General features: G+C 39.9%; 1 protein-coding gene across 2 annotated transcripts in view; it reads right to left on the bottom strand.

The window, feature by feature from the left end:
* Positions 1-21,021, bottom strand: part of LOC136855938 (uncharacterized) — a 684,984-nt gene that overhangs the window by 515,217 nt on the left and 148,746 nt on the right. For both annotated transcript variants that reach the window (XM_067133453.1, XM_067133464.1), the window contains exon 2: positions 18,004-20,156. In XM_067133453.1, the coding sequence (XP_066989554.1) occupies positions 18,004-20,040 (2,037 nt within the window). In that variant the 5' untranslated portion in view covers positions 20,041-20,156. The remainder of the gene's footprint in view (positions 1-18,003; positions 20,157-21,021) is intronic.

Raw genomic sequence — 21,021 nt, 5'->3', positions numbered from 1 at the left:
TTCTGCCTGTCATTTTCCTGTGGGATTCGCTTATGCACTGAAGTCACGTGGATCTACTGTGATTTTTAATATATATATATATATATATATATATATATATATATATATATATATATATATATATATATATATATATATATATATATATATATATATATATATATATATATATTCATATATATATCGATATATATATATATATATATTCCATATATGTATATATATATATATACATATGTATTCATATTCATATATGTGTACGTATGTGAGCATGCGATCAAATGGAGACAAAGAAATACAATAAATACAATACCCACTACGTTGCAACCTTCAGCATTCTGTAAAGGAAACGTACCGTCACAGCTCTGATATTCGAGCATTTTTGCATTTCCTGCAGTTTATTAATACCTGGCAACTCTTCACCAAAGCCCAGCGTATTGTAAATAAGGTATCTCGGTGCTTTTGTACTGGCTGGCTGGCGCTCTCTCTCTCTCTCTCTCTCTCTCTCTCTCTCTCTCTCTCTCTCTCTCTCTCTCTCTCTCTCTCTCTCCAAAAAGATATGAAAAGGAAGTGGCCCTCGTTCCTTCTCTTCTTCTTTCACTTTCACTGGCTGCTTTTTCTCTGCCTCGTAGGCTTCTAAATTCTCCCACCAAACTCCCTCCCCCTTCCATTACCCACGTATTCTGGTAGTCCCTGTCCCTATAAATTTACTGTGCACACGGTCCTGTGACGTTTGTTGCAAGGTCACGAATTATTTTGGGGATGCACAGGAAGCATAGCGATAGGAAAATAATGAAAAAATATCTTTTCCGATTCCACTGAGCTGACTAGTTCTATTTGTATGTAACTTACATTCAAAAGGAAAAATAAGTTCACGTATCACATAATTTGCCAAGTTGAAGAAACAAAAATAAACGGGCTCAACGATAATTTATTTATATATATGACTCGTTCGCGCCCAATAAATACCTTAGATCCAAGAATTAAAAAAAATAATGCAATGAAACGTAACAACAGGAAGACTGAACCTAGGAAATGGAAAAAACAGTAGGCCTGACCTAGAAAGTTGCGACAGGCAGATACCGAAACGATATATACCAGTTTACATAAAGACATCGTTAACACACAATACACTGTTCACAAAACAGTTTTGAGCTTAAATCGATATCTATGATAGATCTTTGTTTAATTATGCATTCCACATACTGTACAGCAGTACCTGGGGAGACACTGACCATCTGCCGCGCTTTTCCCTTTCGCCCAAAATTTATTCAGATAGGCTAATTCTAAAGAGACGTCTCAAATATGTGTTCCTGTTGTATTGTCATCCCAAGTTTAATACATTCCAATAATAAAGTCCATATCTTCAGTACAGGCCCACAGCAATGTAAAATGAACGCCCTCACCTTAGTCTGAAAAAGTCGGGGGCAGAATGGAGCAGAAGACGAGATTTTAGTTCTGAGGCGTTTTATTCATACACTAATCGGCCCCTTCCGATTAACAAACATTCATCATCATTACACATCAATGTTGCAGCCGACAAATTCTCTCAAGCCCTTCCCACTAACGTGTGATCTGAATCATTTGTAATTAAACCAAAGAGCTGATATTTCCTAATGCCGAGATCTCTTGTACTAACGTGTCCGGGAAGCATTTTCCCGAGATGCAACCGAGTACCGATACCTTTCCCCCAAAAAAGCGGAACGCCAATCTTAAAAACTAACCATAGAATTTTCTTGAAAATAATTTCATTGTTTCCCATACCCAAATTACTAGAAGTTCACCAACTTGACCTAACCTAACCTACTAACCTGGGGGCATGTCAAAAAAAACCGGGGCTGGTGCAATACTAGTTTACATCTCGGGAATTACACTTCAACGCTAGCTTGCACATGAATGGACAGGAGACACTCTTATCATATGGAGGTGAGGGAGGGTGGGGAAATCAGTCAATGTACTATGACTAAGCAATAAAATTAGAGAGACAAACATAAGAATCTTGCCTAAAGAACCATAGGTCTATCAAACGGCTTATACCGGGGTACATCACGAGTTGCATGGGAGGCTAAAATTCTCCCCAAACATTGTCTACATAAAACGTAAATTAAATGAAAAAAGTTCATGGGAAGTATTTGACATGATTACTTTAGTTCAAGGTCATAATATACACCTAGAGTAAGATGTTAATGTCTAGTGCATTATTTAGTGTATAAACTCACTTTACATACGGTCATGGCAATAACCGACACCAGTACAGCCAACATCATAACATTATGATTAGCAAGATTTTGTTGAGAGTGGTTATATCTATACCCTATGGGTTACAATAATAATAATAATAATAATAATAATAATAATAATAATAATAATAATAATAATAATAATAATAATAATAATAATAATCATTAAGTTTCTACGGTATATGCCTTTTAACATTTTTTCTCAGCGTGTACCTAATATCTCGGATTTGCTAAGGTTATATATATATATTTTTATAAATATTTACGCTGTTCGCCCTCGAACATTTAGGGATAGTAGTATCAGCCTGATCAAGACAGGGAAATTGCTTTGTTCCACGCTGGGAGCAGCTCAGTTCAAACTAACATCCGTTGAAAAAAGATAAATAGCATTTAGCCATTTTTCCCCTATAGGAAAATTCCCATATCAGCCTTAAAAATAGGTGGTCCTAAGGTCCCTTTTTCCTTTTTACCTGTCTTTGGGCGAATGTTTTTAACAAGAATGCGGACGCCTGGGGTGACTGTTTTTGACCTAGGCCGGTCAGGGAACTTCAGAGAGACTGGAGCATTCGAAGAGACCACACGTCCGACAAGGCCTCTTCTCCCTTTCTTTGTCTATTATTCTATTAGTGAAGTGAAGAAGCAATTGCGAAGACTCCTCTCGGCGGTGGTTGGAAAAACAGCGTTCGTCCTAAGGTAAAGTCGCTTTTGTTCAAAACTTCGCCCATTCTTTTTATCTTTTTCTGTATTTCGCATTTCTTTTGTTTCCTCCTTCATCCCCCACTTACTGTATATGTGTACGAAGTCTAGATTAAGCCAAATTATTATATTGTTAGCTTCATCCACTTTACTCCAGTAAAAAATACTAGGATATAGGATATGCAAATCATTTTAAGTCTCGATGCTTTGTGTGTCTCGGTTTCTGGTTGCAAGAACGTTGCGTCATCTTATCGAGTAGAGCTTCTTTGTTCGCGTCCGCAGTTGGAGGACGGTTTTTTTTTATAAAGTCTTTATTCCTTGCATATTCTTTGTTAAGGTTAATAACCCTTAACTGGCAACCTTTGGCTAATTAACGACTGTCTTTGAGGTTAACTTTTGGCTTCAAGTGGCAGGTTACGTGCATTCTTGTTTTGCAGGGCCGTGAAAATTACGTAAATTGAGCAATAAATGATCAACCAAGACCCTGCACGTAACAATATATATATATATATATATATATATATATATATATATATATATATATATATATATATATTATATATATATATATATAAATTTATATAATATAATATATATATATATATATATATATATATATATATATATATATATATATATATATATATATATATATTTCATATATATATAAATATATATATATATATATATTTAATATATATATATATATATATATATATATATATATATATTTAATATATATATATTATATTATACATATATGTTCTGTTGTAAGAGCTTCATTTCCTCTAAAGTTCTGACACGCGTTCTGGCGCTCACTACCTAGTTAGAAAAACTAAAAGAACGTACATGGAACATGGATGATTGCCAAAAGAACTAGAGGGATGAAAGGGTGGGAAAAGGAGGTAGTAAAAAAATTATAAGAATGATTAACGGAAACGATAATAGGAGGATAGCCTATGGGATGTTAACGAAGGGGAGTGCAGTAGTACAATGCAAGAATTAGAGGCAGGTGGCCTCAACCACCCTGATTTACATAAGTGCTTGTGTGATTTTGCTTGAGTGATTTTGTTTCTCTTTTTTTTATTTTTCAATATTTCCTGTCTGCGCCAGACTTACGGGAAAGGATGCCAGGAGCAGAAAATTAGGAGGTGGGCTGAAAGCCAGGCCTACCTTCTTCAGTCACACTTACGTTCACTCACACCCATACACACATGCACATGGACATTGTCGAGGATGAGAGTTTTTAACAATAAATTCCCTGACCTCTCCAATACCACCGGTATATAGACAACTTCGGGACAGTGGACAATGAAGAAGTTAAGTATACCTTAGTTTTACCAGACCACTGAGCTGATTAACAGCTCTCCTAGGGCTGGCCCGAAGGATTGGACTTATTTAACGTGGCTAAGGACCAATTGGTTACTTAGCAACGGGACCGACAGCTTATTGTGGAATCCGAACCACATTATAGCGAGAAATGAAATTCTATCACCAGAAATAAATTCCTCTAACTCTTCATTAGCCGTCCGGGGAGTCGAACTCGGGCCTAACGGGTGGAAGGCCGCAACTCTACCGACTCGCCTAAGGAAGAGCTGTAGGGCCTGGAAACTTCAAAGAGGACGTTTGAAATTCTTGGACGTCCGCACAGCAAGCCCCGATGGGTTGTGCCACCACGATCTGTAAAAAAAAAAAAACACTAACATGGGCCTTTGCCTTATTGGTTCTAACGGATACCCGGATAAGCATGTAAGGTCTGTGGTTGATGCCTTTCATTCGTGCCCTCACACACTACTCCGCATGGAGGAACACCACTGAGGCACAAACGCTTATTAACAGTAATACGGTGGAACGGCAAACCCGGAGAGCCATGAACAATTGGCACAACGGAAACACGTTCACCCTGGGTAAGGACCAGAATGACGTTATAAAGGCCTGGTACAAAATTATGCACCCCAACGAGGCACTCAGAAAAATAATCAATGAAAATGTCTCCGCTACTCTAGGAGGAGAAAGATCAATCAATTCACTGTGAGTATGAAGACCAGCCAGCCCCCGTCATGATCAACTCCGCCCCCTAAAGATTCTCTGAAGAACAGTCGGTCACCTGCGAGTTTACATGTCCGATGGACGCCTGCCACTCACATATCAGCGTGGCCACTACCAAACTCTCACAGCGTCCTCTGCCCCCGTTGGGGGAATTTTCAACAATTAGCAGCAGAGTCATAATAAAAGACCCGAAAGAATATGAAGAATAAAAATCACCTGCTAAAAGGAAACTGAATTTCTACCTACGATGATAAATACAAAATTAAGCAATCAGCCTGGGCTGAACTAGGCGTCAAATACCGACGAGAGAGAGAGAGAGAGAGAGAGAGAGAGAGAGAGAGAGAGAGAGAGAGAGAGAGAGAGAGAGAGAGCATCCACTTACAGAGCACGCGATCATAACAGCTACACCACTGGGAGGGGACACACACAATAAAAAATAAATATATATATGTGTGTGTGTGTGTATTTAAATGTATACATAAAGAGAGGCAGTACATTGAACATCTAAAGATATACATCTCGTCACTCCCACAAAGTTTCATCGCCTATACTTTTAACCCTTGAACAATAATTTAAGAACCATCAAGAAGCCTAACCCAAGCACATATCCTCTTGTATATCCTGAAATGACACTGGCAGGAGAGAGGGAGAGGAGGAGGAGGAGGAGGAGGAGGAGGAGGAGGAGGAGGAGGAGGAGGAGGAGGAGGAGGAGGAGGAGGAGGAGGAGGAGGATAGGATGACCACCAAAGAAACATGGATATGAGAGGTCACACTTCGTCTGATGCTGCCGATTCGAATGTTGGTCTAATGGGTTAGATAGATCAACTTCGCTTCAAGATGGCTTGCAATAAGTTGTCTCTTGGCTGATAATACTTCTTGTTGGTGCCTTCTGTAAAATCTTGAGTCTTTTCGGAAATGGTCTTAATAGTTTGACACGCCTTACATTTGTGTCTGTGTATGTATGTAATATGTCTGTATCTATATCTATATATATATATATATATATATATATATATATATATATATATATATATATACATACATACATATATACATATATATTTGTTTGCTACAAAAAGTATTATAATATGAACTGCATGGCAAAGTTTAGTAATCAAATTTAATTCCTTTACATATCTGGTACATGTATCATAATAACATTACTTTAAGATCATTCATTAGTCCTCACAAGTAACTTTCACAATAAAAATTATTTTTCAATCTTAATCATATCAGCCTAAAGTTGCATAATTAAAATATATTCAAAATAACTGATACACCACCTTCCATCAAGCTGTGCAGTTATCGTCACTTCTGCAAATCACAGCCATTCTCCCCACCCATAATTATCTTTTTTTTTTTTTTTTTTTTTTACAGAGGAACCACATTCGCCACCACTGAATTCTTCATCCTTACTCAGCCACTGATGGCAAGATAGTGGGAAAAGTTACGTATAACTTAGTTTAAACAGACCACTGAGCTGATTAACAGCTCTCCTAGGGCTGGCCCGAAGGATTAGATTTATTTTACGTGGCTAAGAACCAGCTGGTTATCTAGCAACGGGACCTACAGCTTATTGTGGAATTCGAACCACATTATGACGAGAAATGAATTTCTATCACCAGAAATAAATTCCTCTAATTCTTCATTGGCTGGCCGGAGAGGCGAACCCTGGACCAACAGCGTGCTAGCCGAGAGCTCTAACCACCTCTCCAATGAAGAACTTAAGACAGTGGGAAGCAGGCTATCTGTGGGGTGAGGAGTGGATGTCCCACGGGGGAATGAGTTCGTAGTCATGAGGAAATGAAGAGGAGCGAAGGTTTAGGAGAACGAGTCAGAGGGAGGGTGGAATTGAACTGAATTGAATATAGAATTTAGGCCAATGCCCAAGTGCTAGGACCTGTGAAGTCATTCAGCGCTGAAAGGGAAATTGACAGTAAAAGGGTTGAAAGGTGTAAAAGGAGTAAAACCTCGCAGTTGCACTATGAATCAATTGTTAGGAGAGGGTGGAAAGTAAGATGGAAGAAAAAGAATATGAAAGGAGGTACAATAAAAGGAACGACAGGGGTTGCAGCTAGGGGCCGAAGGCACACTGCAAAGAACCTAAAGTAATGCCTACAGTGCACCGCATGGGGTTCACTGACGGCACTACCCCCCTACGAGAAGGAGGAAGGTGGAAGAAGTTAATACAAAGGAACTGTGGCGCCCTCAAGCATGGGGAAATTGCATGGATGAAAGAGGAGGAGGAGGAGGAGGCAGACGAGGAGGAGGAGGGTAGTGAAGGAAGACAGAACTCTAGGGAGGGGGCGAGGGTGTTAGCCAAAGTCCGTAGGAAGCAGAAAAGAAAAAGCCCTCCCGACCCTGACACAGATATGAGCCGATTTTAACAATTCCTCCTTTTATCAAGGGATGGTCTGCCTTATCTACATGCAAACTGCTTTCTCGTTAGCTGCGTAATGAGCGATATTTTTTAACGTAGCCTCGGCCGTACGGCTGGTTTTCATTTATTCATTTATTTATTTTTACTCTTATTTACCTAGTGACTTAATTGTGCTTAACTTGAATTTTAATATAATTTTCTTCCTTTCCTCTCTTTCTTAATTGCCATGAACATGGTATTTTATTTTTCGATATTCATTTTTTTTGTTTTTGGTTTGCCCCCTATAGCCTATGTGTGCTTACTGTTAATAATATTACTAATACTAATAATAACTGCAAGTCGTTAGGTAAATAGACTCCTTCCTTTCTAGAAATGAGTCTACCGCTCTCATCGCGGGGAAACATCGACTTTTACCGTCTCACACCCCCTTTTTGTTTTTCTTCACGTCTGGATCAGATAAGAGCAATTGGTTGCCCGTCTCAGCGGCCAAATCACACTGAGGAGAGTAAAGCAGAATAGAGAAAATGGAGGCAAGAAGGAGCTATGTTACTTGGAAGGTCATGGGAAATCGTGTAATGGAAATACCGCTGACCTTTACATCGGCACTCCTCGTTGAAGTTCTATGCAATGAAAACAGAAATTGAATTAACTTCAATCTCAGGTAAGAATGGCCTTTCTTTTTCATATATTTTGCCTTTTATTCGGAATAATGATCCTAGGTGACTGTTACGACAGCAAAGGTTCAGTGTTAAGATCTGGCATTACAGAAAAAACATAATTCTACGGAAAAACTATTTCACAAAAAAAAAAAAAAATAAACATACTGCGCTCGCAAGAATGCAGGTACACGCAAGGCTTCGCAATCCCACAGTATGGATGGAAGGCGCGTACTTAAAATGGTAAACTGTCATGATCAAATTAATCAGCCTCTTTCAAAACTGTCTGTAAATTTTAACAAACCTTTCTTGCAAAATCACGATTTTAGTTCTCTGTAAAAGAAAACTATTGTGCCTGCTTTGTCTGTCCGTCCGCACTTTTTTCTGTCCACACTTTTTCTGTCCGCCCTCAGATCTTAAAAACTACGGGGGCTAGGGGGCTGCAAATTGGTATGTTGATCATCCACCCTCCAATCATCAAACATACAGAACTGCAGCCCTCTAGCCTCAGTGGCTTTTATTTCATTTACGGTTAAAGTTAGCCATAATTGTGCATCTGGCAACAATATAGGACAGGCCACCACTGGGACGTGGTTAAAGATTCATCGGCCGCGGCTCATACAGCATTATACCGAGACCACCGAAAGATAGATCATTTTTAGGTGGCCTTGATCATACGCTGTACAGGAAACTTTATTCTGCTGAAGAAACTTCGGTGCATTTTTTACTAGTTATTTCTGTATATACATCCGTCTCGAATTTTTCATTATTAGCGAAAAAAATTCATAAGCTTTTTAACATATTCAGCCACGTCTGCAGCATCTACACCTCTGAGGCATCTCTTAGCCTGATGCAGCAAAACTTTGCATGTTAAAAACTCCACCACATTTAACTAGCCAATCGTTGTACTTGACCTGGTTTGAGCTCTGGATATGATAATTACAATGGATTTGATAATCACTAGGGTGGGTCACCGCAGGAAAGTCTTTAAATCACTAAGAATAGGTACATCAGATTAGCTACAACATTAAATACGCTAGTTAAGAGTCTGAAAGGTGACAAAATTCTGGACCCAGTTCAACTTTATCTGTTAAATCATGGATGAATCCCTAGGCACAAATTTTCCAAAACCAATTACTCTCGCTGTGCCTCATTCATTTCCATCATATGTGCATCTTTGCTTCCTTTATACAACGGCCCTTTATTCCTACACCTCTTCCACCCTAATTATCTGGCACTTTATAGGTCTTTCTCTTTTCCTTTCCTCCGGTATGTCAGAACAATATCCTCTGTTAACTAATCTACAGACTTACATTCTCTCCATATGACCAAACCATCTAAAAAAAATTTGATCCAACTTCTCAGCTATACGATAACCTTTTAACCCGTTTTAAGTTTCTCTACATTGATAAGCCTCTCAACATCTCCACTCCACATACGTAACGAAAACAATAATCTGTGCAACAGATTCAATCTGTTTCTTTACCTAGTATTCAGTGTACACACACACACACACACACACAAACACACACAGTGTGTATCTGTGTGCCTGCATACGGCGCGTACATGAATAAATAGCAGTGACAGTAACTTGGATAACGACAACGATAATAATAACAGAGTTAATGGTGGTGACAGCTGTGACAGTGATATCAAAATTAATACTGTAATAATAATTATCATTTCTAAAATTCTCAATAACGCAAAACCTTTATATTAACGATAGCAGCAAGAATTAACAAATACAAAGACTTTCCAAACAAATGCGGTGAAAGTATGCAGACTGCGGCAAAGTCAAATCAATTTTCATATTTCACAACTCGGCATCAACCCGCGACTAAAGTACACTTTCTCTCCACAGGATATGAGGGACTATGCGGCCACGTAGGAACGCCACACAAACACGTACGCTGATAGACAACGAAAGCCTGTTTATAACGACGCATATACACAAACAATAAAATTAATACCTCAAAAGAACATATATATACTGTACATATTTATGGAAACAAATGCTGGAAAAAAATATATATATAGGCTATGTATATATAATCATCGCCATCAACATCACGTGATGCAGAGGGCATCTTTGAATTTCTGTCACTCATGCTTTTCCTGTGTTTTATTTTTCGAAAAGTTTTACTCATCTCAAGTCTCGCTTCTCAAAATTTTCTTCCCTTCAAGTGTGGTTCTTCCAACTCTTCTCTGTCCACAGGAGCCCAGTTCACACTATCATGTACTGTTCTCCCAAGGGCTGTGCGAAGGATATGTCCAAGCCACTTACACTTTCCTTTCTATCTCATCTACTTATTGCACTGCCTTTATTTCCCAATGGTAGCATTTCTAACTGTATACTGCCAATCAGGCTTTCTTCCCTCATTCCATAACTGAGAACGCTCTCTAGGTGTCACGGCAGTTTCAGCTAAAACCATTTCTGCAATGATTCCACCATATCCAGGTGCTATCTACCTCCCTAGTTTCTTTCAAAAACTGTGAATTCACTCATAAGCACATTCAGTCTTTTTCAGCTTCTGGTATATTCAGTCAAATTATCCCCTCCCCCACATATTTTCCTTCATTGCCTCAAAAAATGTTCTGGATAGCGTTGTCTTTTTCTTCTTAAGATGTTGTTATTGATCCCGCCCTCCTTTTGACAGGTGTTTTCCACTTTTTTTCCCCTCCATGAACATTTCAATAATAATTCTCTGGGTTATCCTAACGCCAGTACCACGTTCTGTACACATGGCTTTGTCAATATCATCAGCATTTTGTCCAAATATTTTCTCTTACCTTTTCTTGATTTTTGTTTAACTTCACCATCTAGACCTGAGTACTATTTACACTGCTATTTTCATCTCCTTCATGATATTTTTCTACATGTACCTTTTGTTTGCCTTTCTTCATTGAATCCTAGGTGTCATCCCGGCATCCAAGGTTTCCGCATTGTTTACCCATGCATATCCAAGTATTTATTTCCCAGCAAATTGATATACATTCTTGATGTTAACCAATCCTTACTGACTGCTCCTCCTCAGATGTGGTTTCTACAACTGCAAATCTATCTCGGCATTCAGGTACAAAAAACTCCTCTATGTTCATCTTCATGTAGCTTTACTGTAGTGAACCTCGATATTCAATCAACTTTTTGAGGGGTACTTTTAATTTCAGCTTTCAGTGTGGCAATAAGCTCTTAACGAGTAATGACACCTGCTTCTTTGTAACTCCACCTTATACTCCTCAGTGCCCTTTTTCTCTCTCGATTAACAGCTGTGAGAGCTTTTGGTTTTGACGACTGCCATCTGGAGAAGTTCAAGTGTATTTATGGAAGTCCTTTAGTTGAAAAAGAGTAGCTCCAATAACCAAACTTTTCAGAGCCCAAACCCTAATAAATTCCACTCTAACTTTATCAGCAGTACCTTCCCTGTCCATTACATCTTCCATACCTTCATTTTTCCTACCAACTTTTGCATTCATATCACCACCAACAAATGTCATCTTTTCTGGTATTTCCTCGTTAACATTTTCCTGGTGCATAGCACACAATAATACTCAGATTGCCCTGTTTTTATATTATTATTACCAGCAGTAATCTACCACTCGTTGCCCTCCAGTTAGTCCAGTGATTCTGCTTTTTGGTGTTCAATTCATGACTAATCCTCCTCTGCCGATTCCATCTGCTCCCGTATCAATATAACACTACCCCATCCGATCTTTCTTTTCTCTTTCGTTTGCCCTGTGATTCACTAACAGTTAAGATGTCTATTCTGTTTCTCTTGAATTCATTCACTAGATGTTCAATCTTTTCAATTCGATTCAGGTTTCCTGCATCCCAGCTTATTACTTTCACTTCATCACTAGTATTCATAAACTGGGAGATTTTTAGCAACCCCGAATCAACGAGTGTGGGCCATTTCTAGTCTGTGCATTAAAATGGCAGAATCCATGGAGGATTCATGGGCTAAAGACACATATATAAATATGCATATATATAAATTCATGGGCTTAAGACATATATATATGTATATGCACACATATATATATATTATATATATATATATATATATATATAATATATCATAAACATACACACACACACACACACACACACATATATATATATATATATATATGTGTGTGTGTATGTGTGTGTGTGTGTGTGTGTATATATATGTGTGTGTGTGTGTGTGTGTGTGTGTTCAGAACCATTACTACAGAAAATTCATAAATAGCTTATAAATAAAAAAAAAATTTGTTAGTGCAGAAAACATTAAATCATATTAAGAGTTAACTGAAAATTAAAAGAACAATACAGATCCAACATTAACCACAATTCTCATTTTATCAATGAAATTACCTACACAAAAAATGAGTTAATGTTGAATTTCCTGCTGTGTGTGCGTGCGTGTGTGTTGAGAGAGAGAGAGAGAGAGAGAGAGAGAGAGAGAGAGAGAGAGAGAGAGAGAGAGAGAGAGAGAGAGAGCACATGCGCGGGCGTTGATAACGAAAATGACCGCGTTTACCCACTTCTCTTAATCCAAGCGTGAACTTCTTCAATTACAGTCCCTCTGAAACAGAACGGTGCCTTTTCATGATGGTTACCTACGTTATACTGGTAATGCAATTCAAGAGGCACGTTCGTGCACGCACGAAACTCATCGCGAAATTTCGAATAACATCTTTTTTTTATTAATATTAGATATCTATATAATACTAAAAGTCTGAAACGTTTGTTTGTTTGCTCACTGGAGCACACGATCAACTTTTGGAGCTACCTGTTCGGATTCCTGGATCCTTCATTGAGTAGTTTGAGAACTCGAGGTTTCTGGACTCGAGGTTTGGAGCTCCTGTTCGGATTCATGGATCCTTCTTTGAGTAGTTTCTGGACTCGAGGTTTGTGAACTCGTGGTTTGGAGCTCCTGTTCGGATTCATGGATCCTTCTTTGAGTAGTTTCTGGACTCGAGGCTTCTGGACTCGAGGTTTGGAGCTCCTCTTCGGATTCCTGGATCCTTCTTTGAGTAGTTTCTGGACTCGAGGCTTCTGGACTCAAGGTTTGCAGCTCCTGTTCGGATTCCTGGGTCCTTCTTTGAGTAGTTTCTGGACTCGAGGCTTGTGAACTCAAGGTTTGGAGCTCCTGTTCGGATTCCTGGATCCTTCTTTGAGTAGTAGGTTTTGGAACTTTGGAGGTTTCTGGACTTTGAGGTTTGGAGTTTCTGAACTCCTGGGTTTTCTGTTTGGATTCCTGGATCCTTCTATGAGTAGTTTCTGGACTCGAGGATTCTGGACTCGAGGTTTGGAGCTCCTGTTCGGATTCCTGGATCCTTCTTTGAGTAGTTTCTGGACTCGAGGCTTCTGGACTCGAGGTTTGGAGCTCCTGTTTTGATTCCTGAATCCTTCTTTGAGCAGTTTCTGAACTCGTGATCTTGTTTTGGACTGGGTCCTTCTTTGAGTAGTTTCTGGAGGCTTTGGAGCTCCTGTTCGGATTCCTGGCTAGTTTTGAACTCGAGGTTTTGAGTTTAGTTGGATTTGGATCCTGAAGTTTCTGGACTCGAGGTTTGTGAACTCGGGTTTGGAGCTCCTGTTTGGATTCCTGAATACTTCTTTGAGTAGTTTCTGGACTCGAGGCTTGTGAACTCAAGGTTTGGAGCTCCTGTTCGGATTCCTGGATCCTTCTTTGAGTAGTTTCTGAACTCGAGGTTTGTGGACTCGAGGTTTGGAGCTCCTGTTCGGATTCATGGATCCTTCTCTGAGTAGTTTCTGGACTCGAGGCTTGTGAACTCGAGGTTTGGAGCTCCTGTTTGGATTCCTGGATCCTTCTTTGAGTTTCTGGACTCGAGGATTCTGGACTCGAGGTTTGGAGCTCTTGTTCGAACTCCTGGATCCTTCTTTGAGTTTCTGGACTAGCTTCTGGACTCGAGGCGGATTCCTGGTGAGTAGGGACTCGAGGTTTGGAGCTCCTGTTCGGATTCCTGGATCCCTTCTTTGAAAAGTTTTGGATTCCTGAATCCTTCTTTGAGCAGTTTCTGAACTCGTGGCAAATTTGGATTCCTGGCTCCTTCTTTGAGTATTTTCTGAACTGAAGTTTTGAAAGGATTTGAAGCTGTTATCCTTTTTGAAGAAAGGTTTGTTGAGAATGAAAGAGACAGGCTTGTTTGAGCTTTGGAACTCGGGTTTGGAGCTCCTGTTTGGATTCCTGGATCCTTAGCGAAAATGTCTACGGAACTAAATCCTCAAGATGTTCTCCGAACTTCAAAGTCAATTTTGATTTGTCTTTCTTTTCAACGGCCCTTCATTCCTCATATTGTGGCTGAGACTCCGAGTTGAGGATTTGCCGATTCCTGCTTTGACTTTGCTTTTTCTTTCTTCTCTTTTTTTTTTCTCCCTACCCAGCGTTTAATGTGTATCTTTTACTTTCAGCGTTATTGTTACTCTTTTCTTTTCTACATTTTCAGCTCCATATGTCTTTTTGTTTAAAGCTATCCTGTCGCAGTGCTTTATGTTTATTAATCAATCAAAAGTCAGTTGTTTTTATTTATATATTGAATAGACATAAATAGAGCGGTCTTGACAGTATTTGATCATCCGTGTTTTGGGTATACTCCAGATCATGGCTCAAAGAGGAGTGAAAAGACCAATATGGGTGAACGAAACTGATGATAGAAATCAAAGCGAGGCTGGGTCGAGTAGAAGTATAAGAATAAGAAATGAAACAGCAGAACAATGAACAATCCGTCTCCAACAACAAAGAGAGAGGAACAGATGTAGAATAAGTGCTGAAACTGAAGAAGAAAGGGAGCAGCGTCCACGTTTTGGTTAAAAAATGGACCTTTTGTTAGAAATGTAGTAAATAAAAATGTTCTTCTGTAACAATAATATTTTTGTTTTTGTTAATCTTATGCAGAATTCACTGGATTTCAAAATTCTTTTAATGAATTAAACTTCACATCTGTTAATATAAATTTTCAATATTAAGTGACCCAACGAGTCACGGGTGGTCTAGTATTTATTAAAAGTTGACACCAAGATAAGAGTTATTTTTACACGTACAATAAAAAAAAGTTTGTTTCAGTCAATGAATTTATGAAATTTAAACCACACCCTTGCATCCAAGACTTAGTGCCGGTGATTCAACGCCCTAAGAACTAATTTAAACACGGCTAGCCCCATAATTATTAGTCGTAACACGAAGGCAAGGGGGGAAAAGGTGTTTTAATAGATGAGAGAGAGAGAGAGAGAGAGAGAGAGAGAGAGAGAGAGAGAGAGAGAGAGAGAGAGAGAGAGAGAGAGAGAGAGAAATTTGCTTATTGTTGTGAACTTTTCCAGTTTGTTGTTAGTGGCAGCACTTATCCATTGCACTTCAAGTGGACACCAGGTGCCATTTTAGCAATCACAACTGAATAAAAATAAAAATCCTAAAAATTACACAATTTCGTTTACTTTCCTAACCAAAATTCATTCCATGCCATGAGTCAGTCAAAATGTACACTCGGATATAAATCCCACGTGCGCATCGCCAAGCAGGAATACGCAAATGCATACATTACAGTGATGAACTACAGTACATACAGTTAAGGTAATCGTAGGTCATACAGTATATTAGTTTTCAAGATCTTCCAAAAATAGCTCTGAATGTAAATGGCATGAAAAATTAATTCTCTGGGTCTTCATCACTTAATACTAAGAACATCTAAATGAGGAATGTGCTTAGCCGCTACTTTTTTCTTTCAAGACGACATTATATCTTTATCTCCATTTCAGGCATAAAAACAAGGCAGGAGAAAGAAGGGTTTAATTATGCTTAGTTCCTTCTTATATGCTGAAATAACTGCTACGCATATATAACTCTGACTATTCATTCAAAGTGTGGAAAAATAACTGCCGAGTTTACACGGACACCAATGTGATGCAGAGAGAAAGTTGAAAAAAGGGAGGGTAGAGAAACCAACTGAGTTTGTGGAAAAGTCTGAGTCATAAACTCCACAGACATTTGCAAATACATCTCCTGCAAGCTTTAATGCATCCTGAGAAAGGGAGACAGAGAAAGGCCCATTGCACTTCTGAGATGACACCATCATAGCACTGACAATCAGTGCCAAAAATACTTTCTTTTATGACACGCTAGCAAAGACTAAATACAATATAAACAAAAATCTTGAAAAAGAAAATAAAATAATAGCAATGAATACGCGGAATTTAGGAAGGGGAAAAGTCCTTCAGGATCAAGCAGAGTAAACAGAGAAGTTCTGGAAAGTTTAAACACAAGATCCTGAAGTAAACAAAAGAATAAAACTTTTATTTGGAAAGGTGAATGTCCTTCAAGTCGAAGACGTGTAAATAAGAACTTTCGAAACTGATGAACGAGTAATGAAAATGAGAGTTTAGCGGGTAACACAGCCAAGAAATTCTAATCTCGCCACATACCCACAAACCAATGAACATTTAATAGCAGACCTCAATGAATGAATGTTAATTACGGTGAAATCTTGCCCTCAACACTTAATGTTAGTCAGTGCCAATAAAAATCATTTTATTCATATTGTGAAGCTGCATTATATCCAACAACAGAAATAACAGCAAACTCAAATATCAATTCAAATATTTTCAACATTATAAAAGTTTTAGACATCACACCCCCTTATTAGGATGTATAGGAAGATCCACATAAAACAAACAAAATGCGTCATTTTTTAACTTCCATATAAAAGAAAAGAGAAAAATATAAAGAAAAAAACATAATAAACAGCTTTTACATCCGCGAAATTCCATACAACTGACCCAGTTTACCCAGCAGACCATGACACCCACTCTGCACAGATTAATGAAGTGATACACAATGCACACTGACCTTATGCATGACAGGACAAAAAATCAAGTGTTTAACGGCAAATAACTTCAACGAAACTTTCCATCTTTTTATCAGTTTTCGGTAATTTCACCCAGAAATTCCTCTCCACTTCCTTGGGAATATGAAGATATTACAATTATTCGTAAAATATCTGTATGCTGGTGCCGAGCTACACAAATGCAGGTTTAATGAAAACACAAGTAAAAAATGCGCCGAAGTTTCCTCGGCACAAACGAGTTTTCTGTAAAGCCCATGAAGCTTTCAGCCACGGCCCGGTGGTGGCCTATGTTGGTACTGCAGCGGTGCCAGACGCACGGTTATGCCTAACTTTAACCCTTAAAAAAATAAAAACTATTGAGGCCAGAGGGGTGCAATTTGGTATGCTTGTTGATTGGAGGGGGGATGATCAACATATCAATTTGCAGCCCTCTAGCCTTAGTAGTTTTGAAGATCTGAGGACGGACGGACAGATATAAAGCCATCTCAATAGTTTTCTTTTACAGAAAACTAAAAATCAAGGCACATCACTTTTTAAGGTTTAAATCCAGCCCACCTGCATATCAGGACGAAACCGTAATGACAACTGCTCTTATTTAAACACCAAACAATTTGGTGACCTTCAAGAAACAAATTTAAACATTCAAAAATTGCCGTAAAAGCTTGGTCAAATGTAATGTAAACAAACATCGCATAGACTGGAAGCATCTTTTGCTATTAACCTTCACGAAAGACGATACTGGCTTAAAAACTAACCCTACAGGCGCCAAAAAAAAAAATTACATTAACTGAGCATGACTTTCTCCCCAAGATATCTAACTTCTCTAAAACAGTTTACTACAATATAATAAACATTATTACGCATGTATGGCATGCCTTTTAACTGAAAATAATGCTTTTTCAACAAAAATTAATTCACTCATATTCTCATACATATATATATATATATATATATATATATATATATATATATATATATATATATATATATATATATATATATATATATATATATATATATATATATATATATATATATATATATATAAGAGAGAGAGAGAGAGAGAGAGAGAGATTAAAGAGAGAGAGAGAGAGATTAAAAAGGAGGGATTAAAAAGAAGTCCATAAAAGAATTACATTACCTTTTTAGGAGGTGGTGGACGGGGAAGAATATGGTCGATCTCGTCCTCCGAAATCGTAACATTGCTGGCGGTCGAACAATCCGATATTCGACGGTTGGAGCAATCTAGCCCAGGCGCCAGCATGGGAGTTAGGGGCGTGGACATATCGACAGTGCTGACGCTTGAACATGAGGAACAGCTCGACACCTTCCGAGAGGCGTCATCGCTGACGCATAACGAAGGTGACGAAGAGGGCGACAAAGAGCGAGGAGGCTGGAACTTGTCCTCCAGTTTTTCAATGGAGAAATCACTCGACGCCAGAGCCACCGTCAGGCTCACAGTGTCGCCGCTGTGGTCACTGATTACCACCGAAGGGGTCCTAAGGACTTTTCGACAAGAGTCGTCTGATGAGTCTTGAAGGAGGCCCCCGCAACCCCGTGCCCTACGCAACAACTTGTCACCGTCAACCTCACCGAGTCTTCGCTCCCGGCGTTCAGCGTAACTAGGTCTGGTCCCCTTACGTCGAAGTTCGACCTTTTCTTCGACGGGATGAGGACGCCCTTCATTATGACCTTCGGACTTTTCACCTGAAACACACTCGCAGAAGACGTGATTTGTGTCGCTTTCTTCGCAAGAGATGTCACCGTTAGGCAAAGCGACTTCGACCTCACTACTATCAAGCATTCGACACTGGTCGTTATCGTACGACTTGGAAACTTGGACTTGCCCTTCAGCACAAACTTTGCACACACTACTACCAAAACCACTACCATTACCACCGACACGAATGACGGTGCAAACACCCACATCGTCGTCGTCGTCATCGTCGTCGTGATCACCATTGTTAACACCACTCTTGTTGGAACCCTCCTGGTTGCCGTTGACACTATTTTGTTGCTGCTGAGCAGCCGATGAGAGAGCCTGGGACAGAATATGGCTATCATCCTCTACTTCGACGGCGCTGTCTGCGGACCGAGAGCGCGTCAAGTGGTCTAGGACGTGGCCGAAGGACATGGACCGCGCCAGGGGTATGTCCTCGATGGAACCCAGGTGTGACCCCATAGAGGAGGCGGGAGAGAGCGACTTGAAAGGTGTAATGAGGCCGTGGAGGTGGTTGGGTCCCAGTCCCCTAAAGACAGGAGACAGAGGAGGAGTAGGTCCCGTCGAACCATCCCTGGGACATCCTTCGTCACTGGTACCAGAGTCGAGACGGGCTAGAGAATTACTATGTTGGTTGATGTCCCGAACGGGTTTCTGGGCTTCACCAGTGGCTGACGAAGGAGGGGCCGTGTCGCTCATAATATTAGGATCGCTGGACCATCGCCAGTTAGTCTCACTGGGCCACGGCAAGGAGAAGGACCGGTTCCTAGGGCCAAGGAGGCTATCGGAGCTGTCCCCATCCCCTGATTCTATAGAGCCCTGACGACCGTCCTTCAAACATTCGACGCTTCGAGGAGGACCGCAAAAGCGGGACAACTTGGCCGTTTTGCCGAGGAGACTTGAACACGAACGAGATGTCTGAAGGGCATTGGGAGAGGCACTGGATGCTGAGTTGAGAGCGCTGAGCATGGCAGTGTATTGACGCACGCGAGAACGGACGCTCACGATATCCGGCTTTGTATCAACATCGTCCTTCCGGCCCCGATCCTCCTCCTTGCTATCTTCTTCACACTTATGTAGGGTTTCTGTCGATGATCGCGTTTCCTCTTGATCCTTCAACCAACGGCTAAGGCCTCTCTCCCTCAAAATCTCCTTTTCCCTCCGGCAGGGACGATCCTCCGGACTCTTCCTAGGGGCGTCGCCTTCGTCAGTTATGGCAGCTAAGAAGTCAATAGCACCGGGGTCATTATCCTGCAGCCCATGGCAACATTCTCCTCCTGCGCCAACAGGAGGATCTTCTGGATCATCGGATATGGGGGTCTCATGGTCGTCCCTGTCCCTCGAACTGTTATATCCAGGAAGATACCGAAGGTATCGTCGGTAGGCCAAGGAAGTTCGTCTGGGGAGTGCACCAGGGTTGGATGACCCCCCTGTCCACCCTCCGCAAGACATCCTCATGACACGGCCGGCTCCTGAGGGATGGCAAGGGCCTCGAACGGATGAACTGAGGGCTCAGGTAGGATTGCAATTGGGACCATGATGTGCAGGACCCCCTACATCAAATCCTGCAGCACCTGGAAAAAACAGAATCAAGCGTTAGAACACAAGTGTTTATCAATATTCATCATTAACATCTTTTTGCTACCACATAACCATACAAATCTCACATTACTAAATATCTTCGCCGGCTCCGTCAGTGAAGGTCATTCAAACAACAACATGCAAAACGGAAAGAGAGAGAGAGAGAGAGAGAGAGAGAGAGAGAGAGAGAGAGAGAGAGAGAGAGAGAGAGAGAGAGAGAATCTAGGATTTAATAAATATATAAATCTACGAATGGCGACATTACTACCCCAAAACAATTCTCCTTGTATTTTACCCTCATTTTTATTTGATTAATTATTTATTTGCACAATTATTTTTTTCTTTTCTAGTAAATGATCTCTTCTTTCTGTATTCTTTGGGAGCTTGAATTTCAAGCCAATGGCCCTTGTGGACTTTTTCCATATGAATGTGGTTCAACTTCCGAATAATAATAATAATAATAATAATAATAATAATAATAATAATAATAATAATAATAATATTTCAGAAGTAATTACAGTAAACAGGTAAATCCCTGGGCATCCAAACAATAGATAAGCAACCGTAACAAAAATTGAAATAACTGCGTACAGGAAAGTCTTATCTAAGAGCGGTGTAACAAGACAAATAAGGCAAAAGAGGAGCCAAGATAAGTCTCGAGATAAGGCGCAGTGCGCCACATACCGACGTCAGATGTAATTTCAAACGACAATATCCGGAGTCACAAAACGTGTTAATCGGCGATATGCGAGACGAAAAGAAAGTCTCTCAGGTGTGTCTGTGACGTCACGATCCACTAATCAGATTACTTGAACAATAGTTGACACCTAAATTGCTTTTCTTGGAAACATGTTACGC

The sequence above is a fragment of the Macrobrachium rosenbergii genome, chromosome 3 (assembly GCF_040412425.1).
Source record: "Macrobrachium rosenbergii isolate ZJJX-2024 chromosome 3, ASM4041242v1, whole genome shotgun sequence".
Taxonomy (NCBI): domain Eukaryota; kingdom Metazoa; phylum Arthropoda; class Malacostraca; order Decapoda; family Palaemonidae; genus Macrobrachium; species Macrobrachium rosenbergii.
Note: the sequence above shows the minus strand (reverse complement) of the source record. Positions and strands in the feature narration are given on the sequence as shown.